Source organism: Microcaecilia unicolor, chromosome 2 (assembly GCF_901765095.1).
Source record: "Microcaecilia unicolor chromosome 2, aMicUni1.1, whole genome shotgun sequence".
Taxonomy (NCBI): Eukaryota; Metazoa; Chordata; class Amphibia; order Gymnophiona; family Siphonopidae; genus Microcaecilia; species Microcaecilia unicolor.
In genome coordinates this window covers 477,084,922-477,104,182 of record NC_044032.1, presented here as the reverse complement: position 1 = coordinate 477,104,182, position 19,261 = coordinate 477,084,922, and the positions used below count along the sequence as shown (strand labels likewise).

At 44.2% G+C, this 19,261-nt stretch overlaps 1 protein-coding gene and 1 long non-coding RNA gene across 2 annotated transcripts in view; one reads left to right on the top strand and one right to left on the bottom strand.

The window, feature by feature from the left end:
- LOC115461329 (charged multivesicular body protein 3-like) overlaps positions 1–19,261 on the bottom strand; it is a 134,215-nt gene that overhangs the window by 91,732 nt on the left and 23,222 nt on the right. Inside the window, 1 exon segment of the mRNA XM_030191046.1 lies at positions 9,613–9,752. Within this exon segment, the coding sequence (XP_030046906.1) occupies positions 9,613–9,752 (140 nt within the window).
- On the top strand, positions 10,424–15,645 carry LOC115461330. Its single transcript, XR_003940693.1, has 3 exons — positions 10,424–10,435; positions 11,462–11,465; positions 14,987–15,645. It is a non-coding gene; the product is annotated as an uncharacterized LOC115461330 (long non-coding RNA).

The following is a 19,261-nucleotide window of genomic DNA, read 5'->3' as shown; positions in this document are numbered from 1 at the left end:
GGAGAAGGCTGTGGGGTCGGTGGAACAGCCGGTGGCAGAATCTGCTGAGGTTGAGGAGCAGGTACCGTGCTGCTAGTAGACCGATGTATCGGCACCTCCTGTATAGAGGGAGAGCGGTCCTCTCAGCACTGACGCTTCTCGGGTGCTGAGTCCCTCGACACCACGGAGCTCCCGGCACCGCGTGCAGATCGATGATGGTGCTTCTTCGCCTTTGCTCGATGTCCATCATCAAGACTCCTCAGTACTGACAAGGACGATGTGGAATCCTCATATCTCCTCGGGGGGGGGGGGGGGCCTGCATAACAGTAGGCCACAAGACAGGTGGAGACCCACTCAATGCCTCATTGCTCCCAGCGTGACTTGGTCTCTCAGCAGCCATTACCTCTGCACTCGACGTCGATGCCAACGTCGAAGGACCGAACCGATCTCCAAAAAGCTTCTCTCGCTGGGCTTGTCGAGCCACTTGGGTTTGTTTCTTCATACGAAGACACAGACTACAAGCAGCTGGGCTGTAGTCGGGCCCAGGGCACTGGATACACCAGGAGTGGGTATCGGTACCTGAGATGGTCCGGTTGCACCGAGTACAACGTTTGAAGCATCTGGGTGTCTTCAATGACATGGAAGGAAAAACGGCCTCAGCGAAATCAAAAGACGCAATTGTGTCAAAAAGTAAGGGCACACAAAAAGGGAAGAAACCCGACCGCACAGCCTAAAGGCCGGCTGCGTCGAAAAGATCAAAGAAAACTTAAAAACAGGACAAAAACGGAACTAAGAAGAAACTAAGGGAAATACCTTTTATTTTTCCTTTTTTTTTTTTTAAACAAAACAAGAAAAAAAGCGAATAACTCGTGAAAAGAAGACTTTTCCCGGGCCTCAACGAGGAGCACAGAAAAATACCTGCTGCACCAAACTGTCTCACCCACAATCTCTTTATCTCTCGCTCCCTTCAACTGCTCGCCCTAACCGAAACCTGGATCTCCCCGGAAGATTCTGCCTCAGTTGCAGCCCTCTGCCATGGAGGCTCTCTCTTCTCTCACACACCCCGCCCAGTTGGCCGCGGCGGAGGCGTTGGGCTACTACTCTCACCTGCCTGTAGTTTCCAACCCCTCCACCTACCGCAGTCTCACTTCTTCTCATCCTTTGAAGCCCATTCCATCCGGCTATTCTACCCGCTACCACTCAGAGTGGCAGTCATTTACCGCCCCCCTGATAAATTCTTCCCTTCCTTCCTCACCAACTTTGATGCTTGGCTCTCCGTCTTTCTTGAACCTTCATCTCCGTCCCTCATTCTCGGAGACTTTAACGTACACGCTGATGACCTATCCGACCCCCACGCTTCTAAGTTCCTCACCCTAACATCCTCCATTAACCTCCAGCTGTGCTCCACCACCCCTACTCACCGTGACGGCCATTGTCTTGACCTCGTCCTCTCCTCCTCCGGCTCACCCTCCAATTTCCACGCCTCAGCTCTTCCTCTCTCCGATCATCACCTGATCACATTCACACTTCTTCACCCCCCCCCAATTTCCACGCCTCAGCTCTTCCTCTCTCCGATCATCACCTGATCACATTCACCCTTCTTCACCCCCCCCCCCCCTCCACCCCGTCCAACTTTAACCACCACCTCCAGGAACCTCCAGGCTATTGACCCCTCCACCTTATCATCTACTATCTCTAATCTCCTCCCCTCCATCACATCCTCCGAAACTGTCGACAAAGCGGTCTCCGCTTACAATACCGCTCTCTCCGCTGCTTTGGACACCCTCTCACCATCCATCTCCCGTCCCACAAAGCGCACCAATCCCCAGCCCTGGCTGACTCCTTGCATCCGTTACCTTCGCTCCTGCACCCGATCCGCTGAGCTCCTCTGGACGAAATCTCGTACCCTTTAAGACTTCCTCCACTACAAATTCATGCTATCATCCTTCCACTCCTCCCTATTCCGTGCAAAACAGGACTATTACACCCAATTGACCAATTCTCTCAGCTCCAACCCTCGTCGTCTCTTCACCACCCTTAACTCCCTCCTAAAAGTGCCTCCCGCTCCTACTCCCCCTTCTCTCTCTCCTCAATCACTGGCCGACTACTTCCGCGACAAAGTGCAAAAGATCAACCTTGAGTTCACGACCAAGCCACCACCTCCTCTTCACCCTTTAACCCTCTCCCTCAACCAACCTACCCAGGCCTCTTTCTCCTCCTTTCCTGAGATCACCGAGGATGAAACTTCCCGCCTTCTTTCCTCCTCGAAATGCACCACCTATTCCTCTGATCCCATCCCCACCAACCTACTCAACACCATCTCCCATACTGTCACCCCCTCCATCTGTCGCATCCTTAACCTCTCTCTCTCTCCACTGCAACTGTCCCTGACACCTTCAAGCACGCCGTTGTCACACCTCTCCTCAAAAAACCTTCACTGGATCCTACCTGCCCCTCCAACTACCGCTCCATCTCTCTTTTACCCTTCCTCTCCAAAATACTTGAGCGCGCCGTTCACAGCCGCTGCCTTGATTTTCTCTCCTCTCATGCCATCCTCGATCCACTTCAATCCGGTTTTCGCCCTCTGCACTCGACAGAAACGGCACTCTCTAAAGTTTGCAATGACCTGCTCCTGGCCCAATCCAGAGGTCACTACTCCATCCTCATCCTCCTCGATCTTTCCACCGCATTTGACACTGTCAATCATGATTTACTTCTTTCCACGCTGTCCTCTTTTGGGTTCCAAGGCTCTGTCCTCTCCTGGTTCTCCTCTTATCTCTCCCACCGCACCTTCAGGGTACACTCCCATGGATCTTCCTCCACTCCCATCCCACTAGCTGTTGGAGTTCCCCAGGGATCTGTCCTTGGACCCCTTCTTTTCTCAATCTACACCTCTTCCCTGGGCTCGCTGATCTCGTCTCATGGTTTTCAGTATCATCTTTATGCTGATGACACCCAGCTATACCTCTCCACACCTGACATCATCGCGGAGACCCAGGCCAAGGTATCGGCCTGTTTATCCAACATTGCGGCATGGATGTCCAACCGTCACCTTAAACTGAACATGTCCAAGACCGAGCTCCTCGTCTTTCCTCCTAAACCCACTTCTCCTCTTCCTCCACTCTCTATCTCAGTTGATAACAGCCTCATCCTCCCCGTCCCATCTGCCCGCAACCTCTGAGTCATCTTCGACTCCTCCCTCTCCTTCTCTGCGCATATCCAACAGACTGCCAAGACCTGTCGCTTCTTCCTCTTCAACATCAGCAAAATTCGCCCATTCCTCTCTGAGCACACCACCAGAACTCTCGTCCACGCTCTCATTGCCTCTCGCCTTGATTACTGCAACTTACTCCTCACCGGCCTCCCACTCAGCCATCTATCCCCCCTTCAATCCGTTCAGAACGCTGCCGCACGTCTTATATTCCGCCAGAACCGATATACTCATATCACCCCTCTCCTCAAATCACTTCATTGGCTTCCGATCAGATATCGCATACAATTCAAGCTCCTCCTCCTTACCTACAAATGCACTCAGTCTGCGGCTCCTCACTACCTCTCCACCCTCATCTCCCCCTATGTTCCCGCCCGTAACCTCCGCTCACAGGACAAAGCCCTTCTCTCAGTACCCTTCTCCACCACTGCCAACTCCAGGCTCCGCTCATTCTGCCTTGCTTCACCCTATGCCTGGAACAATCTTCCTTTACCCATACGCCATGCCCCCTCCCTACCCATCTTCAAATCTCTGCTTAAAACTCACCTCTTCAATGCTGCCTTCGGCACCTAACCACTTGAGGAATATAGAATGCCCCAATCTATCCACCCTATCAGATTAACTGTTCACTTGTACTCTAGATTGTACACTTGTCTTTAGATTGTTCTCTTGTCTTTTAGATTGTAAGCTCTTTGAGCAGGGACTGTCCTTCTATGTTTAAATTGTACAGTGCTGCGTAACCCTAGTAGCGCTTTAGAAATGTTAGTAGTTAGTTAGTTAGTTAGTTAGTTGCGGAAAAAAAAGAAAACTGAGGTGCGCGGTGGGCGGGAAATCAGTCCATGCACATGCGCCATGGTCTTTCGCTCTGTCCCAGTATATCGATGCTTATGTGAGCTGAAGTAAGAGGATGATAGGTGTGTGCATGTGCTCAGTGGGGAGGGGAAAATTATATGCTTTCTGGATTTCATGCATTTTCATATGGCAACCTATAGAGCTGAAGAGGAATTATGAAGCACTAAGGTTTTTCAACTGCTAACCTTTATAGCAACTATGAACATGCAAGCAATGGTAGCTGTAAGAAAAAGCTGTCACTGCCTGATGCTCAGAGCTCCCCTGGAACTCAGGGAATTGCCAAAATAAAAACTGCTGAAAAGCCAAACGCCTTGGCTATTATGCATATTAGAGTAAGAGCTTTTCTGTTTAGTAGTTTAATTTATTCACTGCTTAAAAATAGTAGTTATATTGTATTCCATTTTCACAAGTAAGATATGCAGGGATTTAAATTATCATCCATAAAATTTTGTTTTGTTTCCCCACAGAATTCCCCCAGGAGTTAACCATAAACAAAAATCACTCGAGTCCTGTGCCCCCAGTCAGTATGCTATTCATTAAAGCTATACAATTAACACAATCCATGTGGTAACCATATACATTATAAATAGGTGAATTTTATAAAACAATCATAGTGTTAATTAGGACACTTGTTCTACAGCACACAGTAACAAAAGATACTTAAAATCCATTTTAACAACTCCTTACCTTGGGTCATTGGAACAGTTGAAAGTACCTGTTCGGATACCAAATCTTGACACTTTTTTCACCATTTTTTCCCAATGAATTTTATCCACCAGAGGACTCCTATCACTGGCTATCACCTGTTGCAAAAATAAGGCATCAATGCTATTTAGCAAATCATCTGCTAGTTCATAGAATAAGAAATGCACATTTATGTCATTATATCTAATTTAAGAATGATGTAACTCTCTTTCCTTCTACAGTAAATAACTACAATATTTCCATAATTACCAAGGGCTCAATTAGATTGGGAGATACTGCTAATGAGAACACAGTTATTTCTACAAAGAAACAATCTTGGAATTCTTACAAAGTGAAAGTCAAGAATAAATGACGCCACTGCATTTGCATAACATTTAGAAAATGTGCATAAGCAGAAGAATTAGTATAAACTAACCTTTTCAGTACCCAACTCAGCAAAGTAACTAGCATGAGAACGCACGGACTTAATAATGAAAGGGACTGACTTATCTTGGCTCTCTGGCTGATGGCTATAATGGTAAAAGGATGCATCTCTTTAAAAAAATAAATAAGTAAATAAAAATCGCATTTTATCACAGTAGGCTTCTCAAAAAAAGAAATCTAGATAGGTTGGAAAGAAAAGATGGATAATGGGAAGTTCAAAAATAGGATAAGCTTCTTATCCATATACAGAGGTTCTCTGTGGACAGCAGGATCCTTTACAGCAGAGTTACTGGTGACCACCAGATAGAACAGAGTGAATCTGCATTCCTAGACCTCAAAAACCTCTAGAAGGGAATGCACTGGACTGTAGCAAAATATAGTCAGGGGTCCATGTGGATAGAGTCCTTATGGTAACACTACTACTACAAATCAACTACTAATTAGAAAATGAAACAGGAATGGAGAGTTGTAAAAGGAAAAGATTTGCTCTGTTTACTGCAGGTGCGGGAGCAAAACCTTTTACTACCCCATGGGAACGGTAAAAACTTTGCTTCTATGCTCCAGGACCTTCTCTCTGCCGGGTCTTGAATTCTGACGCAACTTCCTATTTAGCAAAAACAGGAAGTTGCATCAGAAGGCGGTATCCAGCAGAGAGAAGGCTCTGGAGATTCCTGTCAGTTCATCTGGCTGCTGCATAAGAGAGCTACCGCAGTGGGAAGGGGGTAGGAAGACGAAAGTGCCAGACCTGTGGGGGGAGAGTGCTGGAAGAATGGGATGGGGGCTGAGAGAGAGACGGAAGTGTGGGATGGGGGCTGCTAGAGAGAGAGCGAGAGAGAGAGCGCGAGAGAGAGAGAGTGCGAGAGAGAGCGAGAGTGCACTGGAAATGTGGGAGGTGGCTGCTGGACCTGTGTGGAGAGCGCAGGAAATGCGGGAGGGGGGGCCTGTGGGACCCGAAGGGGGGGCTGGAGAGAAGTGAGGAAGGAAGGAGGGCTGGCTGGAGGGAAGGGAGAGAAGGGTGCTGTCCCATGGGGGGAGGCTGGGGCAGGACCCACGGAGAGGGAGGGGCTGCTGAACACACAAAGAGGGAAGGGGCACTGGAAATGAGGGAGGGTGCCTGCTGGACACAAAGGAGGGACTGAAGAGAAGGGCAGAAGGCACTGACCACTGAAGGAGGGAGGGCTGTCTGGATGGAAGGGCGAGAGAGGCACTGGACACATTGGGGAGGACTGGAGGGAAGGGATAGGAGCAAGGCTCAAATTTTGTTCTAAAAGACAATTATTTTCTGTTCTTTGGCTGCTGGTGAGGTTAGCACCGCTACTGACCTGAATTAGGCATTAATTAAAGTGTGAGGAAGTGGAATATTTGCAAAGGTTATTAGGGGCAATCTGATTACTGAGTTAGCTTGAGATAGTCTGTTTGAAGCAGTCCTCTTAGATTCAAAACTATATAAAGAAGAAAGGTCCGACTTAACTTTCTTTCTGAGGAGTTCTGAGAGAAGAGGATGTTTCTCTGGTAAGTGAACATTCTTTTGTTATGTGCTTTAGGAACAAAGATTTGGGTTTAAAGGATGATTGTAGGTTATTGATAGGCAGAATAAAAATATAATAAAGCAAACTATCAACTCGTCTCCATACTCATTCCCCCTAGTTTTAAAATGAATTTTGTACCGCAGCACTAACAGCCAGGCACAATTAGAAACAGTAAATGGCCACACAACAAAGGTAGGAAAAAATGAATTTTATTTTTAGTTTAGTACAAAGTAGTGTGGTAGCTGTGTTAATAAATACAAAAAATGGAAATAAGGTAATATCTTTATTGGACTAATTTTAATACATTTTTGACTAATGTTTGGAGACCAAACCCTCCTTTTCCATGTCACAACAGAATACCGTAACAGCAGTATACTGTCCTGACCTGAGGAAAGAGGTTTTGGCCTCTAAAAGCTAATTGTTTAATTAAATATTTGAATGTAAAATATGTTTTTTTTTAACCAGATCAGTTAAAGTTCTTTCTGGAACAGAAAAAGCTTTCCAATGTAAATCCAGCATAGTTTGAACATACTGTTAACATGGGAAAAGAGGGTAGAATACGAGTCAGGCCATTTTTCTTTATTACACATATCTTATGTTCTCCTGGTTAAGAGACTAACCCCCCATATGTAGTGGTCTAAGGAAGAGTAGAAATTATGATGTATAACTGCTTGGTTTATGGAAGAGAATTCTTTATTTGAATTTTACTATCTCTGTTTTTCCTGATACAAGATGTATATTCTTGTAAATTGTTAAACTAAATAAATAAATAATATTTTTAAAAAAATGTATTTAAGTCCAATAAAATTATATCGTATTTTCCATTTTTTGTTTTATTTGTATTTGTTAACCTATAGTATAGTGATTGAAATATGTCAGTTTTTGAAATGTGCATCTCCTTATATTTGCACAGTACAAGGGGACTGAGGGGTGGGACTGTTCAGGGAAGAAGTCCTGGTGCAGGTTGCAGGCAGCCTTTAGAGTGGCGCTGCCACTGCCCAGGTGAAGACTGCAGCACACAGGATGTTAAGGTGTGTGTGTGTGGGGGGGGGGGGGGGGGGGGAGGAGGGGGGAATGCACCACCTGTTAAAAAAAAAAAATTTTCAGCATCCCCCAATCATTTTGAAAAGTTGGCTCCTATGACTAATACCACGATGTCTATATGTGCTGCAAATGCTGCCACTTTTGATATCCTGCGCTCATGGTAAGCTCCTTGATGGTTTGCTATGCAGTTTTTTATGGGGTGGAAAGCGCCCCCGCTTACCCTTGGTGACACTATATAAACTGCAGGAGATTGGGGGGGGGGGGGGGGCTGGGCCTTTTATACCTGCAAAACAAATCCTGGAGAAAACGGAGCTCATGATGTAGGATTTAAATATATTACAAGAGCTTCTGGGGACCCTGAAAGGCAACTGGTGTGCTGCTGAACTCAAAGGCCAGCAAGTTAAAAAGCCTTGTTGATGCATCCAACATGACTGCTGCTGCAGATGCACAAAGGGGACTGAGCTTGCCAAAATTTCCTGCCGCAGCTCATCGTCTCTCAGGGAGCTGGGTCCCACCAACCCCATGATAACAAAGATACAGTATGAGAGGGTGAAGGAAGGCAGAAAGTACATTTCCCCGATGCTGTTCTCCGGTTTCCACACCAGGATCAGTGCTTAGCTGATTCTGCTGGTGCTGCAATACAGAGCAAAGAATAGGTTACTCACCACAACACACCAACAGTGCTCCACAAGTGGGGAAAAAACCCCCACTTACACAGGTTCAAAACATTTCTAGACAGACATTGTGAGGATGCTGGGCACAGCCAGAAAATTTTCACAAATTCAAAATAAAATCAACTTTTTTTTTTTAAGGAGGCAGAAACCTTAAGCAGCAGAGGGGGAGGGTAGAATCTGGCAACAGTAGGTGTACACCCAACAAGGTATGCACCCAAAGCCGAACCTCCAGCTCAACTGAACCTTAAAAATCAGGCCAGGAGCCAGTGTCAGAAATACATCACAGAACTGCATAGGTTAGCTTCTACCAACTGCTGGAGAGTGTGTCTCTCCATCTGCTGGGGAATGGGCATAACCCCAAAATTCTGGACTGATCTGCGAGATGAAAAGGAATAACCAACACATTCAGCCCACTATCAAGGTAACTTAGAACAGAGATGTGAAGAAATCCTGTATGCAAGAATCTGTCCTATGAATGGGCCCTAATATCTTGTTTGCAGCACAGATAAAATGTCACAACATTTGCAGATTTTCAGACATTCGCAGGATTCTGAAACTTGTAAGCAACGGGACCTCTATATAAATCAATTATTTCATATATTAATATCTAAACAATGACATTTTAAGATGAAAGCAGTGCCTCTTAATGGGTTATTTTAGAAATACAATAACAGAGCTTGCTGAGAGATTTTAAGATGGTGCCCTACCATAATAGTAATATGGTAGCCAAACAATGCCGAGGGAACCACAAAGGAAGCTAACACAGTGGAGAACAAGAAAGGAGAGAGTGTGAGGGGTGAGACCATGCATATATTTATAGGTGGTAAACAGCAATTTAAGTATGGTGTGAATTTATTCTCTGCATTATTGTTTACTAAAGTCACACTGGAAATTCATATTTAATTGAACATATCCTATAAATATATGCTTCATAAGAGTATTACGGGCATATGGGATTGGCATTTGCTAGTTGTTAATGCTTCTATGAATATATCATCTGCTTCTCTTTAGGTCTTTAGCTCTTCTGCTGGGGCATTAAAAAATAAAATTAGTTCCCTACTAGTTTTGCTTGCCTGAATAGCAAATATTGAATAATCTAGATATCAAATCGTTCACATGACAAGATTTGAAGAAAAAATAGCCATAAGGTTTGTCAATGAGAAGTTTCTGGATACCTAATCATGATTTACAGTACCTGAACCAACCAGATACCATCTTTAGTATCTTCCACAAGCTCATAGAAGTGCATTTCACCACTGAAATTGGTACTGGAAACTGCTTCGGAAGCCTCTTCCTCTTTAAGAGCAGAATAAAGCTCACCTTCTGTAAGGCCACCTGCAGAAGACAAACAAATCAAAGAGCTAGTCATGAGAAAGTCAGGAACTCCTAAAATAAAACAAAAAGTAGTGTGCTCAGGAAGGAACACATTTTGGTGATGATATAGAAAAACTAGTAAAAAAGGCCCGTTTCTGACACAAATGAAACGGGCGCTAGCAAGGTTTTCCTCGGAGTGTGTATGTTTGAGAGAGTGTCTGTGTGAGAGCGTGTGTGTGGGTGCGAGTGTGTCTGTGTGACAGAGAGCGAGAGTATGTGTGCGATACACAGACTCTCTGTGAGATCGAGAGAGTGTTTGAGAGTGACTGTGATACAGTGTGAGAAAGACACTGACAGAGAGAGAGAGAGAGAGAGAGAGAGAGAGAGAGAGATACACCTCTCCCTCTGGTCTCAGGACCCCCTCCCAATGTCTCCCCTCTTACTTTCTGCATCCTTCCATCCAGTGTCTCCTTTTTTCCCCGTACCTTTCCATCCAGCGTCTTCCCTCTATCTCCCCATCCTTCCACCCATCTACCCTCTCTCCTGATCCTTCCATCTAATGTCTCTCTCCCTTCTATCCAGTGGCTCTCTCTCTCTACCATTTTCTGTTCAGTGTCCTTTCTCTTTCCACATCCTTCCAGTCTCTCCCCTTTCTCTCTGTATCCATTCATCCATCTCCCCCTTTCTCTCCCCATCCTTCCATCGTGTCTTTTCTCCCCATCCTTCCATCTGTTTTCCCTCTTTCTCTCCTCATCCTTCAATCTGTCTACCTCCCTCTCCTGATTCTTCCATCCCATGTCTCTCTCTATCCCCTTCTTTCCATCCAGGCCCGCCCACCCAACACAAACCTGCTAAGTCTCCCATGAAACACGCGGCACCAGCTCCCATTTCTGGCCACTGCTGCTTCTCCTGTTGAGCAGCAGCGGCCGGTACAAAAACAAAAAGAGCTATTTAAAGCACCAAAAATGTTTTTAAAAAGCAAGCGCGGCACCGCAGGCAGCTATCAAGCATTGGCTGTCGGCTCTGCAGCCGCTCCTCTCACCTCTCACGTCGCTGCGCTCCTCCGGGGTCTGCTCCAGGGGCAGTGACGCGAGAGGCGAGAGGAGTGGCTGCAGAGCCAACAGCCAATGCCTGATTGCTGCCTGCGGTGCCATGCTTGCTTTTTAAAAGCATTTTTGGTGCTTTAAATAGCTCTTTTTGTTTTTGTAGCAGCCGCTGAACAGGAGAAGCAGCAGAGGCCGGAAATGGGAGCTGGTGCCGCGTGTTTCGCAGGAGACTTGGCAGGTCTGTGTTGAGTGGGCGGGTCTGGAGGGAAAGTGGCTGGGCCTGGGCGGCGACCTCGGGGGGTGGGGTGGAGGGGAGGGCAGTGGCGGCGACCTCGTGGGGGGTGGAGGGGCATGGCGGCAAGGGCGGGGCCTCGTGCTGCTGTCGTGCGGTTGGTCAGTGCTGCGTGTGACGTCAGCCTGGGCTTCGGAGCCTAGCAGACCCTGAAGAAAGCCACAGACACAGGCAGTCAGACGCATAGAACGTTGGAGGTGAGAATTATTATATAGGATGAACAACAGGTTTTAGCTGTCTGTTGGATATGTGGGGGGGGGGGGGGGGGGGGTGAGAGGAGTCAAAGATTACCCCAAGGTTACGAGCTGATGAGACAGGGAGGCTGAGTGTTATTCACGGAGACAGAGAATGGGGGAAGAGAAAAAGTGGGTTTAGGGGGGAAAGATAAGAAGATCAGTCTTGGTCACGTTTAGTTTCAGATGGCAACGAGACATCTAGGCAGCAATGTCAGACAGGCAGGCTGATACTTGGGCTTGGATTCCTCCTGAAATTTCCAGTGTGGAGAGGTAGATCTGGGAGTTATCAGCACAAAGGTAATACTGAAAACCATGGGATGAGATCAGAGCACCAAGGCAAGAAGTATAGATGGAAAAAAGAAGAGGTCCCAAGACAGAACCCTGAGGTACACCAACTAATAGTGGGATAAAAGTGGAAGAGGATCCTCCACAGTATACACTAAAAGGGTGATGGGAGAGATAAGAGGAAAACCAGAAAAGAACAGAGCCCTGAAATCCAAGAGAGGACAGCGCATCATGGAGTAGGTGGTGATGAACAGTGTCAAAAGCAGTAGATGGATTGAGAAGGATAAGGATAGAATAGAGACCTTTGGATCTGGCCAGGAACAGATCACTGAAGACTTTAAGCAAAGGCCATTTCAGTTGAATGAACAGGGCAAAAGCCAGACTAAAGTGGATCAAGAATAGCTTGAGATGAAAAAATTCAAGACAATGGCAGTGAACAATCTTGGATAGGAAAGGGAGGAGGGAGATGAGGCGATAGATGCAAGGACAGGAAGGGTCCAATTATGTTTTTTTGAGGAGTGGTGTAACTGATGCATGTTTGACGGCATCAGGAACAGTTGCAGTGGAAAGTGAAAGATTGAGATATGACAGACAGAACAGATGACAGTAGGAGAGATTGTACTAAGTAGATGGGGGGAATAGGATCAGAGAACAGGTAGTCAAGTTTGAAGAAGGAAAGAAAATTTGCAGTTTCCTCGTCAGTGATTTCAGAAAAGGAAGAAAAGGAGGCAGGAGTTGAAGAAGGGTTGAGAGAATGGTCTTGGTAAAGGAGAGGTAGAAGTGACTTGCTTGGGAACTCAAGGTTAATCTTGTGAACCTTATCATAAAAGTACTCAGCCACAATCTGGGGAGAAAGTGAAGGGGGGGTTGTAGGTGAAGGCACTTTGAGGAGAAAATTTAGTGTGGCAAAGAGACGACAAGGGTTAGAGCCAAGAAAGTTTGTCAACTGAATGTAATCGTCCTGTTTGGCAAGTGAAAGAGCAGACTGGAAGGAGGTCAGTAAGAATTTGAAATGTATGAAGTCAGCATGGGCAAAGGATTTCAGCCAAAGGAATTCTGCAGATTGGGCACAGGAACGTAGGTAGCGGATTCTACAGGTCAGCCAAGGCTGGGGTTTGGTACGCCCTACAGAGGATCAAGAGTATCCAGAGCAGAAGAGATAATAGTATTATAGGAAGAGACAGCCTAATTGACAGACTTGTATAATATAGTGATTGAGAAAAGGTTTGAAACACTGGAGGAGAAAGTGGAAGAGTCAATAGTCTGAAGATTCCTAAATATATTGGTGGAGATTGGACAGGGCTGGGGGGAGGTGAGGGTATTTAAGTGTGAAAGTTGGGGAGGGGAGGGTATTTAAGTGTGAAAGTTATCAGTTGACGATCAGAGAGGGGAAGAGTTGAGGATCAGAAACTGGAGAGTGAGCAGCTGGAGAAGATAAGATCAAGACAGTGGCCATTCTGGTGAGTAGGGGTGTGCTGACTTGCACAGATTGGCTACTTCTATCGATATTTCAGATTTCGTTATGAGAATCCCAAGTCTAGCACTTAATACAGACCTAAGGAAATGTCAATTTAGAGTTCTGCATCAAGCCTATCTTACGCAAAAACAGTTATTTAAAATGGAGAAAGTAGACACACCACTTTGTCAGAAATGTCACCAAGAGGTAAACTTATTTTTTCACACTTCTGGATGAGTCCCAGAATTAGTCTATCTGGAATAGATATTACAATCTCCTATACCAATTTCCCCTGTGGGATTTCTTTTAGATTGATTTGAGGTTTTTGCATGGCAGGGCAGGGGTGGTTGCCAACTTATTAGGAAAGCAGGGTAAAAAATTTATTTTAGGAGTATGGACTGTAATTGACTCACCTTCCTATTGGGCATGGCATAACAAATATCACATTTTGATACTGATGGAAAGAAATGGGGCTAAGACATCCATTAAGCGAAAGAACGTTCTCTACATACAATCTTTAACACCCAGAGCTCACAGCTGGATTGCTAACTCACTTTGATAGAACTAGGGGATCTTAATGTGGATCCTTTCCTTTTTTTTTTATCCCCCCTCTCCTGTATTGTGAATATATTCAGAGGGCATAAGAGTAAAGGCCTTCCAATATTGATTTGGATGTTCATTGTCATTTGGAGGTTGGGGATAAAAAGCTTATCTTACTTAACATCTGGACTACTCAACCGTATATACTGGGCACATAGGTGTATGGGGTTGGGAGTTGGGTAACATGGTAGGTGAGGGGGTTTCTGAAAGCCATATCATAAAATGTAGATGGCTGGTATGATTTTTGTTTATGGTTCAAACTATGTAATATCATCAATAAAAATTATTTCGACTAAACAAAATGTAATATTCAACAAAGGGAACCTGAGTAAAGAGAACACAGTTTTTAAATTATTTCTTCATTTAAAGAACAAAGTTATCCACCCATACTACCCGTAGAAACTAATAAACTTAATTTCTACTCAAGGTGATGCAACTAGTAATTGCAATCAAACATTTTCTATAGCTTGACATCAATCTTTCACATCACCGTGAATGAATCTTAGCCTCCTCTTTTTTGCAGAACTGTTTTAGACACATTCTTAGGTTTTTTTTTTGTATATGAATTGCTCATTTCTGGTCCTGCCACAACTGCTCTATCGAGTTCAAGTCAGGACTTTCACAAGGCCAATCCAAAACTTGAATATTCTCTCTCTTCAAGCCTTCAGATGTAGACTTACTTTTATATTTTGGATCAACGGTAGTAAATACCATACATGAGCTCACTTTCCTTGTCTCTTTCTTCTTCTTTTTTTTTTTTTACAGCAGAACTGATAGGAAACACACACACACACAGGACTCACAACAGAGCTGTCTGCTCGTTAGGTCAAAGGGTAAGCACTGCTGCCATAAATTCACCTCTTTTTGTCTTTTTTTTTTTTTTTTTTTTTTTTTTAACTGGCTGCCTCTCCCAAAGACAGAACCCTTTGCTAATCAAAAAGGGTAGTCCTTCCCTTAGAAATTTAATTATGAAAAGGGAGATGGGGCGGAAGAGGGGGAGGGACCCGGGGGCACCCCGAGTGTAACACCCCTGAGGCTGACAATAAGACAAATTCTAACAAGCCTCCAAAGAATTCCTGAGGCACAGAAACACCAGAATAAAGAGAAGAAAAAATTATCAAAGAATAAAGAGAGACTAATGGGCTCACATCCTACCTGCTGGGAGACTGAGAAAATACTGAGGCTAGGGTCACATGACCAAGGCTCTTATTGGCTCGCTAAAGTGAGAGTTTTTTTCTCAGTCTCCAACCTGCTGGAAGGCGTGCACAACCCATCAGTCCAATCCTGGGCCGGTCCAGAGGGATGCTAAGGAATGGCAAATTTTCCAGGTCCTGAGGAAGCACTACCACCACTATGTTTTAACTGTTGGTATGATGTTCTTCTTGAGGAATGCTGTATTTGCTTTATGCCAGACATAATGAGACCTGTGTTGTCCAAAAAGATCCACTTTAGACTCAATTGTCTATAGAACATTTTTCTAAAAGGCTTAGGGGATCATCCAGGTATGTTTTTGCAAATGTGAGATGAGCATTTATGTTAAATCTTACTCTTGGATAGCAGTGGTTTCTGCCTTGCTCCTCTCATGAATCCCATTTTTGCCTAGTCTTTTTCTTAATGTGCAGTCATGAACACTGACCTTAGCTGACGCTAGAAGCCTGCAGTTCTTTGGATATTCTCCTGGGACATTTTGCAACATCGCAAATGCATTGTTGCTGTGACCTTTGAGTAATTTCGGCAGCCCGGCCACTTCTGCAAAGATTAATCACTGTGCCGAGTCTCCTCTATTTGGAGAAATGGCTCTCTAAGTGATTTTGTGGAGTCACAGAGCTTTAAGTGGCTCCATAATTCTTCTCAACTTTTTTCCATCACTTCTGGAGGGCTGCAATATAATTGGGTTTTTTAGGATTTCCCCAATGAATATGAATGAGATCTATTTGCATGCACTCTTTGTAAGCCAGTGGCCTCCAACGCATGGACCACAATATGCTGTGCTGGTAAACAATATGCAGACACAGGTATCTTAATTATATTTACCACAGTTACATTTGTAACAGCTGACAAGCCACAGTTGAGTTTAAATATATCCTGTGTTGTAGAATCAATATTTAATGTTCAATAACCACTTGATATAGTAACTGCAAACATCTCTCAAGTGTGTCACTCAGGTGTCTCATTTATGATATTTACTACTGTTGACAAGCCAGGTTTGCAATGCAAAGGATGTAAAACTAGTGGATAAAACAATTACTCATCAGCAACAAAGTGGAAGAGAAGATAATAAGCAATATGGAATTATAAGCAAGTCATCGAAAAAATGCTGGAAGGTTCTTAGTACAAAATGCTCAAAGTCTAGGCAACACAATTCCAGATATTGAAGCCCTATTGTTAAGTTAGGAGAAAACAAACTAAGTCAGTAATAATAATAAATGACACTTATATCCCACACGTACCATCTAAGTTCAGTGTGGTTCACAAAAAGTTAAACTGGACCAACTCCAGGAATTTTACAGAACAAACTACAATTAAATCATGGTCACATTTTCCGAGTCCCATAGACAGATAGAGCCATGTTGGGCTACATTGGTGAGGCCCCAACTGGAGAAGTGTTCAGTTTTGGAGGTGGTATCTTGCTAAAGATGTAAGAAGACTTGAAGCAGTCAAGAGGAAGGCTAAAAAATGGTATGAGGCTTGCTCCAAAAGACATATGGTAATTGGCAGCATGCCCACATTGGCGTGTGCTGCCTCATTACCACATGAGTAGCGCGTGAGCACTTACTGTCAACAGATGGTGGTAAGGACTGGGGAAGTAAATAACCGCGTGCTACTTTTGATTTTACTGAACGGCCAATTATTGCCCCCGTTAAAAAAAAAAAAGCCCTTTTTCCCTGCCATGTTAAAAGAAATAGCTCAGCGCACACCAATTTCACACATCCACACTACTGCAGGCCACTTTTTACTGCAGCTTAGTAAAAGGACACCATGGTGCATATTCTACTAAAAATCCCTCATATTCCAGCTATTTTTATGTACTTTACGCAATGCAACTGTTGTAGTTTTTATGATATTTTGTTATAATACTGTTCTCAGTTCTTCTATGTTAATCATCAAAGGGGAAATCTAAAGCGAATGGGTCTTGATATATTTTATTTATTTATTGCATTTGTATCCCACATTTTCCCACCTATTTGCAGGCTCAATGTGGCTTACAATAATCATGAATAGTGGAAATATATTAGAAAATAGACATTTAGTGTTGCAGAAGGATCTTGGGCAACATGATTATAAGAAAAAAAAACAAAAAACAAAAACATGATAGTAGTATAACAAGTAGATATTCTAAGACAGTTCTGAATATATGTGGAGGAGTTGTGTATATTCACATTGGTTGATCTTTGTGGTATGCCTTGTTAAAGAGGTCGGTCTTCAATAGTTTGCGGAAGTTCATTAATTCATAAATTGTTTTTAAGTTGCGCGGCAATGCGTTCCATAATTGTGTGCTCAAGTAGGTAAAGTTTGACGCGTGCATTAGTTTGTATTTCAGACCTTTGCAGTTAGGGAAGTGCAGATTAAGGAATGTGTGGGATGATCTTTTGGCATTCCTGGGTGGTAAGTCTATCAGGTCTGACATGTAGGCTGGTGCATCTCTGTGAATGATTTTGTGGACTAGGGAGCATATTTTGAATGTGATGCGTTCTTTAAGTGGGAGCCAGTGTAGTTTTTCTCATATGGGTATTGCACTTTCATATTTTGTTTTACCGAATATGAGTCTTGCTGCAGTGTTCTGAGCTGTCTGAAGTTTCTTGATTATTTGCTCTTTACAGCCGGCATAGAGTGCATTGCAGTAGTCTAGATGACTGAGCACCATTGATTGTACCAGGTTACGGAAAACAGTCCTTGGGAAGAACGGTCCTACTCTTTTTAATTTCCACATGGAGTGGAACATCTTCTGTGTTGTTTTTTTCGCATAGCTTGCGAGTGATAGGTGTCGATCGATGGTAACTTCAAGAATTTTAAGGGTGTCCGAAATTGGAAGGTTTAGATTGGGTGTGTTGATGGCGGTGAATTTGTTCTTGTTATGTTGAGGCGTGAGTATTAGGCATTGGGTTTTTTCTGCATTAAGTTTCAGTCGGAATGCATCCACCCATGAATGCATGATATGGAGCTTTGATTGATGTCATTAAGAAATTTCCTTTAGATCTTGTTTGAATGGGATGTAGATTGTTACGTCGTCTGTGTATATGTATGGGTTGAGGTTTTGGTTTGATAACAGTTTGGACAAGGGTATCATCATTAACTTGAATAGTGTCGGCGAGAGGGGGGATCCCTGTGGGACACTGCATTCAGGTATCCATGCGGCTGAAGTAGTTGAGTTAGATGTCACTTGGTATGATCGTGTGGTTAGGAATCTTTCTGTGGTTTTTGCAACTATACTCAAAGCGGTTTATATAGTATATACAGGTACTTATTTTTACCTGGGGCAATGGAGGGTCAAGTGACTTGCCCAGTCACAAGGAGCTACAGTGGGAATCGAACTCAGTTCTCCAGGATCAAAGTCCACTGCACTAACCACTAGGCTACTTCTCCACTCAAGGCGCAGTAGGCACTACGCGCATGTAGAACATGCCACAATGAGGCTAGCGCACCCCCTGGCAGTAATTTCGGATTTGACACACGTCCATACTGCCGGGACAAATTATTTTTTATTGTCCTATCGTGTGCGGCGTTTCCGGCGTTAACCAGCAGTTGGTGTGTGCTGACCAGTCACCGTGCGTGTAGCGTGTGAGCCCTTACGTGGCGTTAAGAGCTCAGGCCATAAATAGGCACGTGCTGGTTTCAACTGTACTGCAGACCCTTTTCCTGGCCCACTGAAAAAAAGCCCTTTTTCCCCCAAACACGGTAAAAACTGGAAACACCCCCCCACACACACTACCGCAAACCACTTTTTGCTGCAGCTTAGTAAAAGGACCCCCCAAATACACAATTCCAGAACAAAGTCCCTAGTATAAAAAAGGTGAAAAACTAAGAGTTGAACCCCAAAGCATACGCATTAAACAGGTCTTTAGAAAAGATAACTTCCTGCTAAATGAAGATGCAAATTGAAAATTAAGCCTCAAGGGAGTCATCAGAATATCTTTAACCAATCAAAAAAGAATTCAAAAAAGCAAAACAAATATGTGCCTTAATTGAGCCTCATCTTTTTTTGAGTAGGTGTTTTATATGCACTGTTATGAAGTGCTGTTTTCAGCATGCAATATCTTTTTCAGTTTTATTTTTTAGAGTTCTTTTGAGTGTGTGTGTGTTCTCAAAGTGGTTTCCTGAGTTCCCGGCATTTGCAGCCCGAGTTCTTCAAATGTAGTCTGTCGCATGGTATGGAGGTGAGCGTTAGAGCTTTCCCTTTCCTCTTCCCCATCTCTGACTCGAGGATTAAACCACTTGTCAGAGTTTACTGGAAGTCAGGAGCTACAGCTACGCACTTCCACTCCAGGCGCCATCTTGGACCCTGTCTTCGCTGTCTCAATTTTTAATTATTTGTTGTTTTATGAATGTTTACAGACCCCTGATGAAGGTGTGAGTGCCGAAACCTGGCCGAGTCAGGTCAAATCTCAATAAGTCTA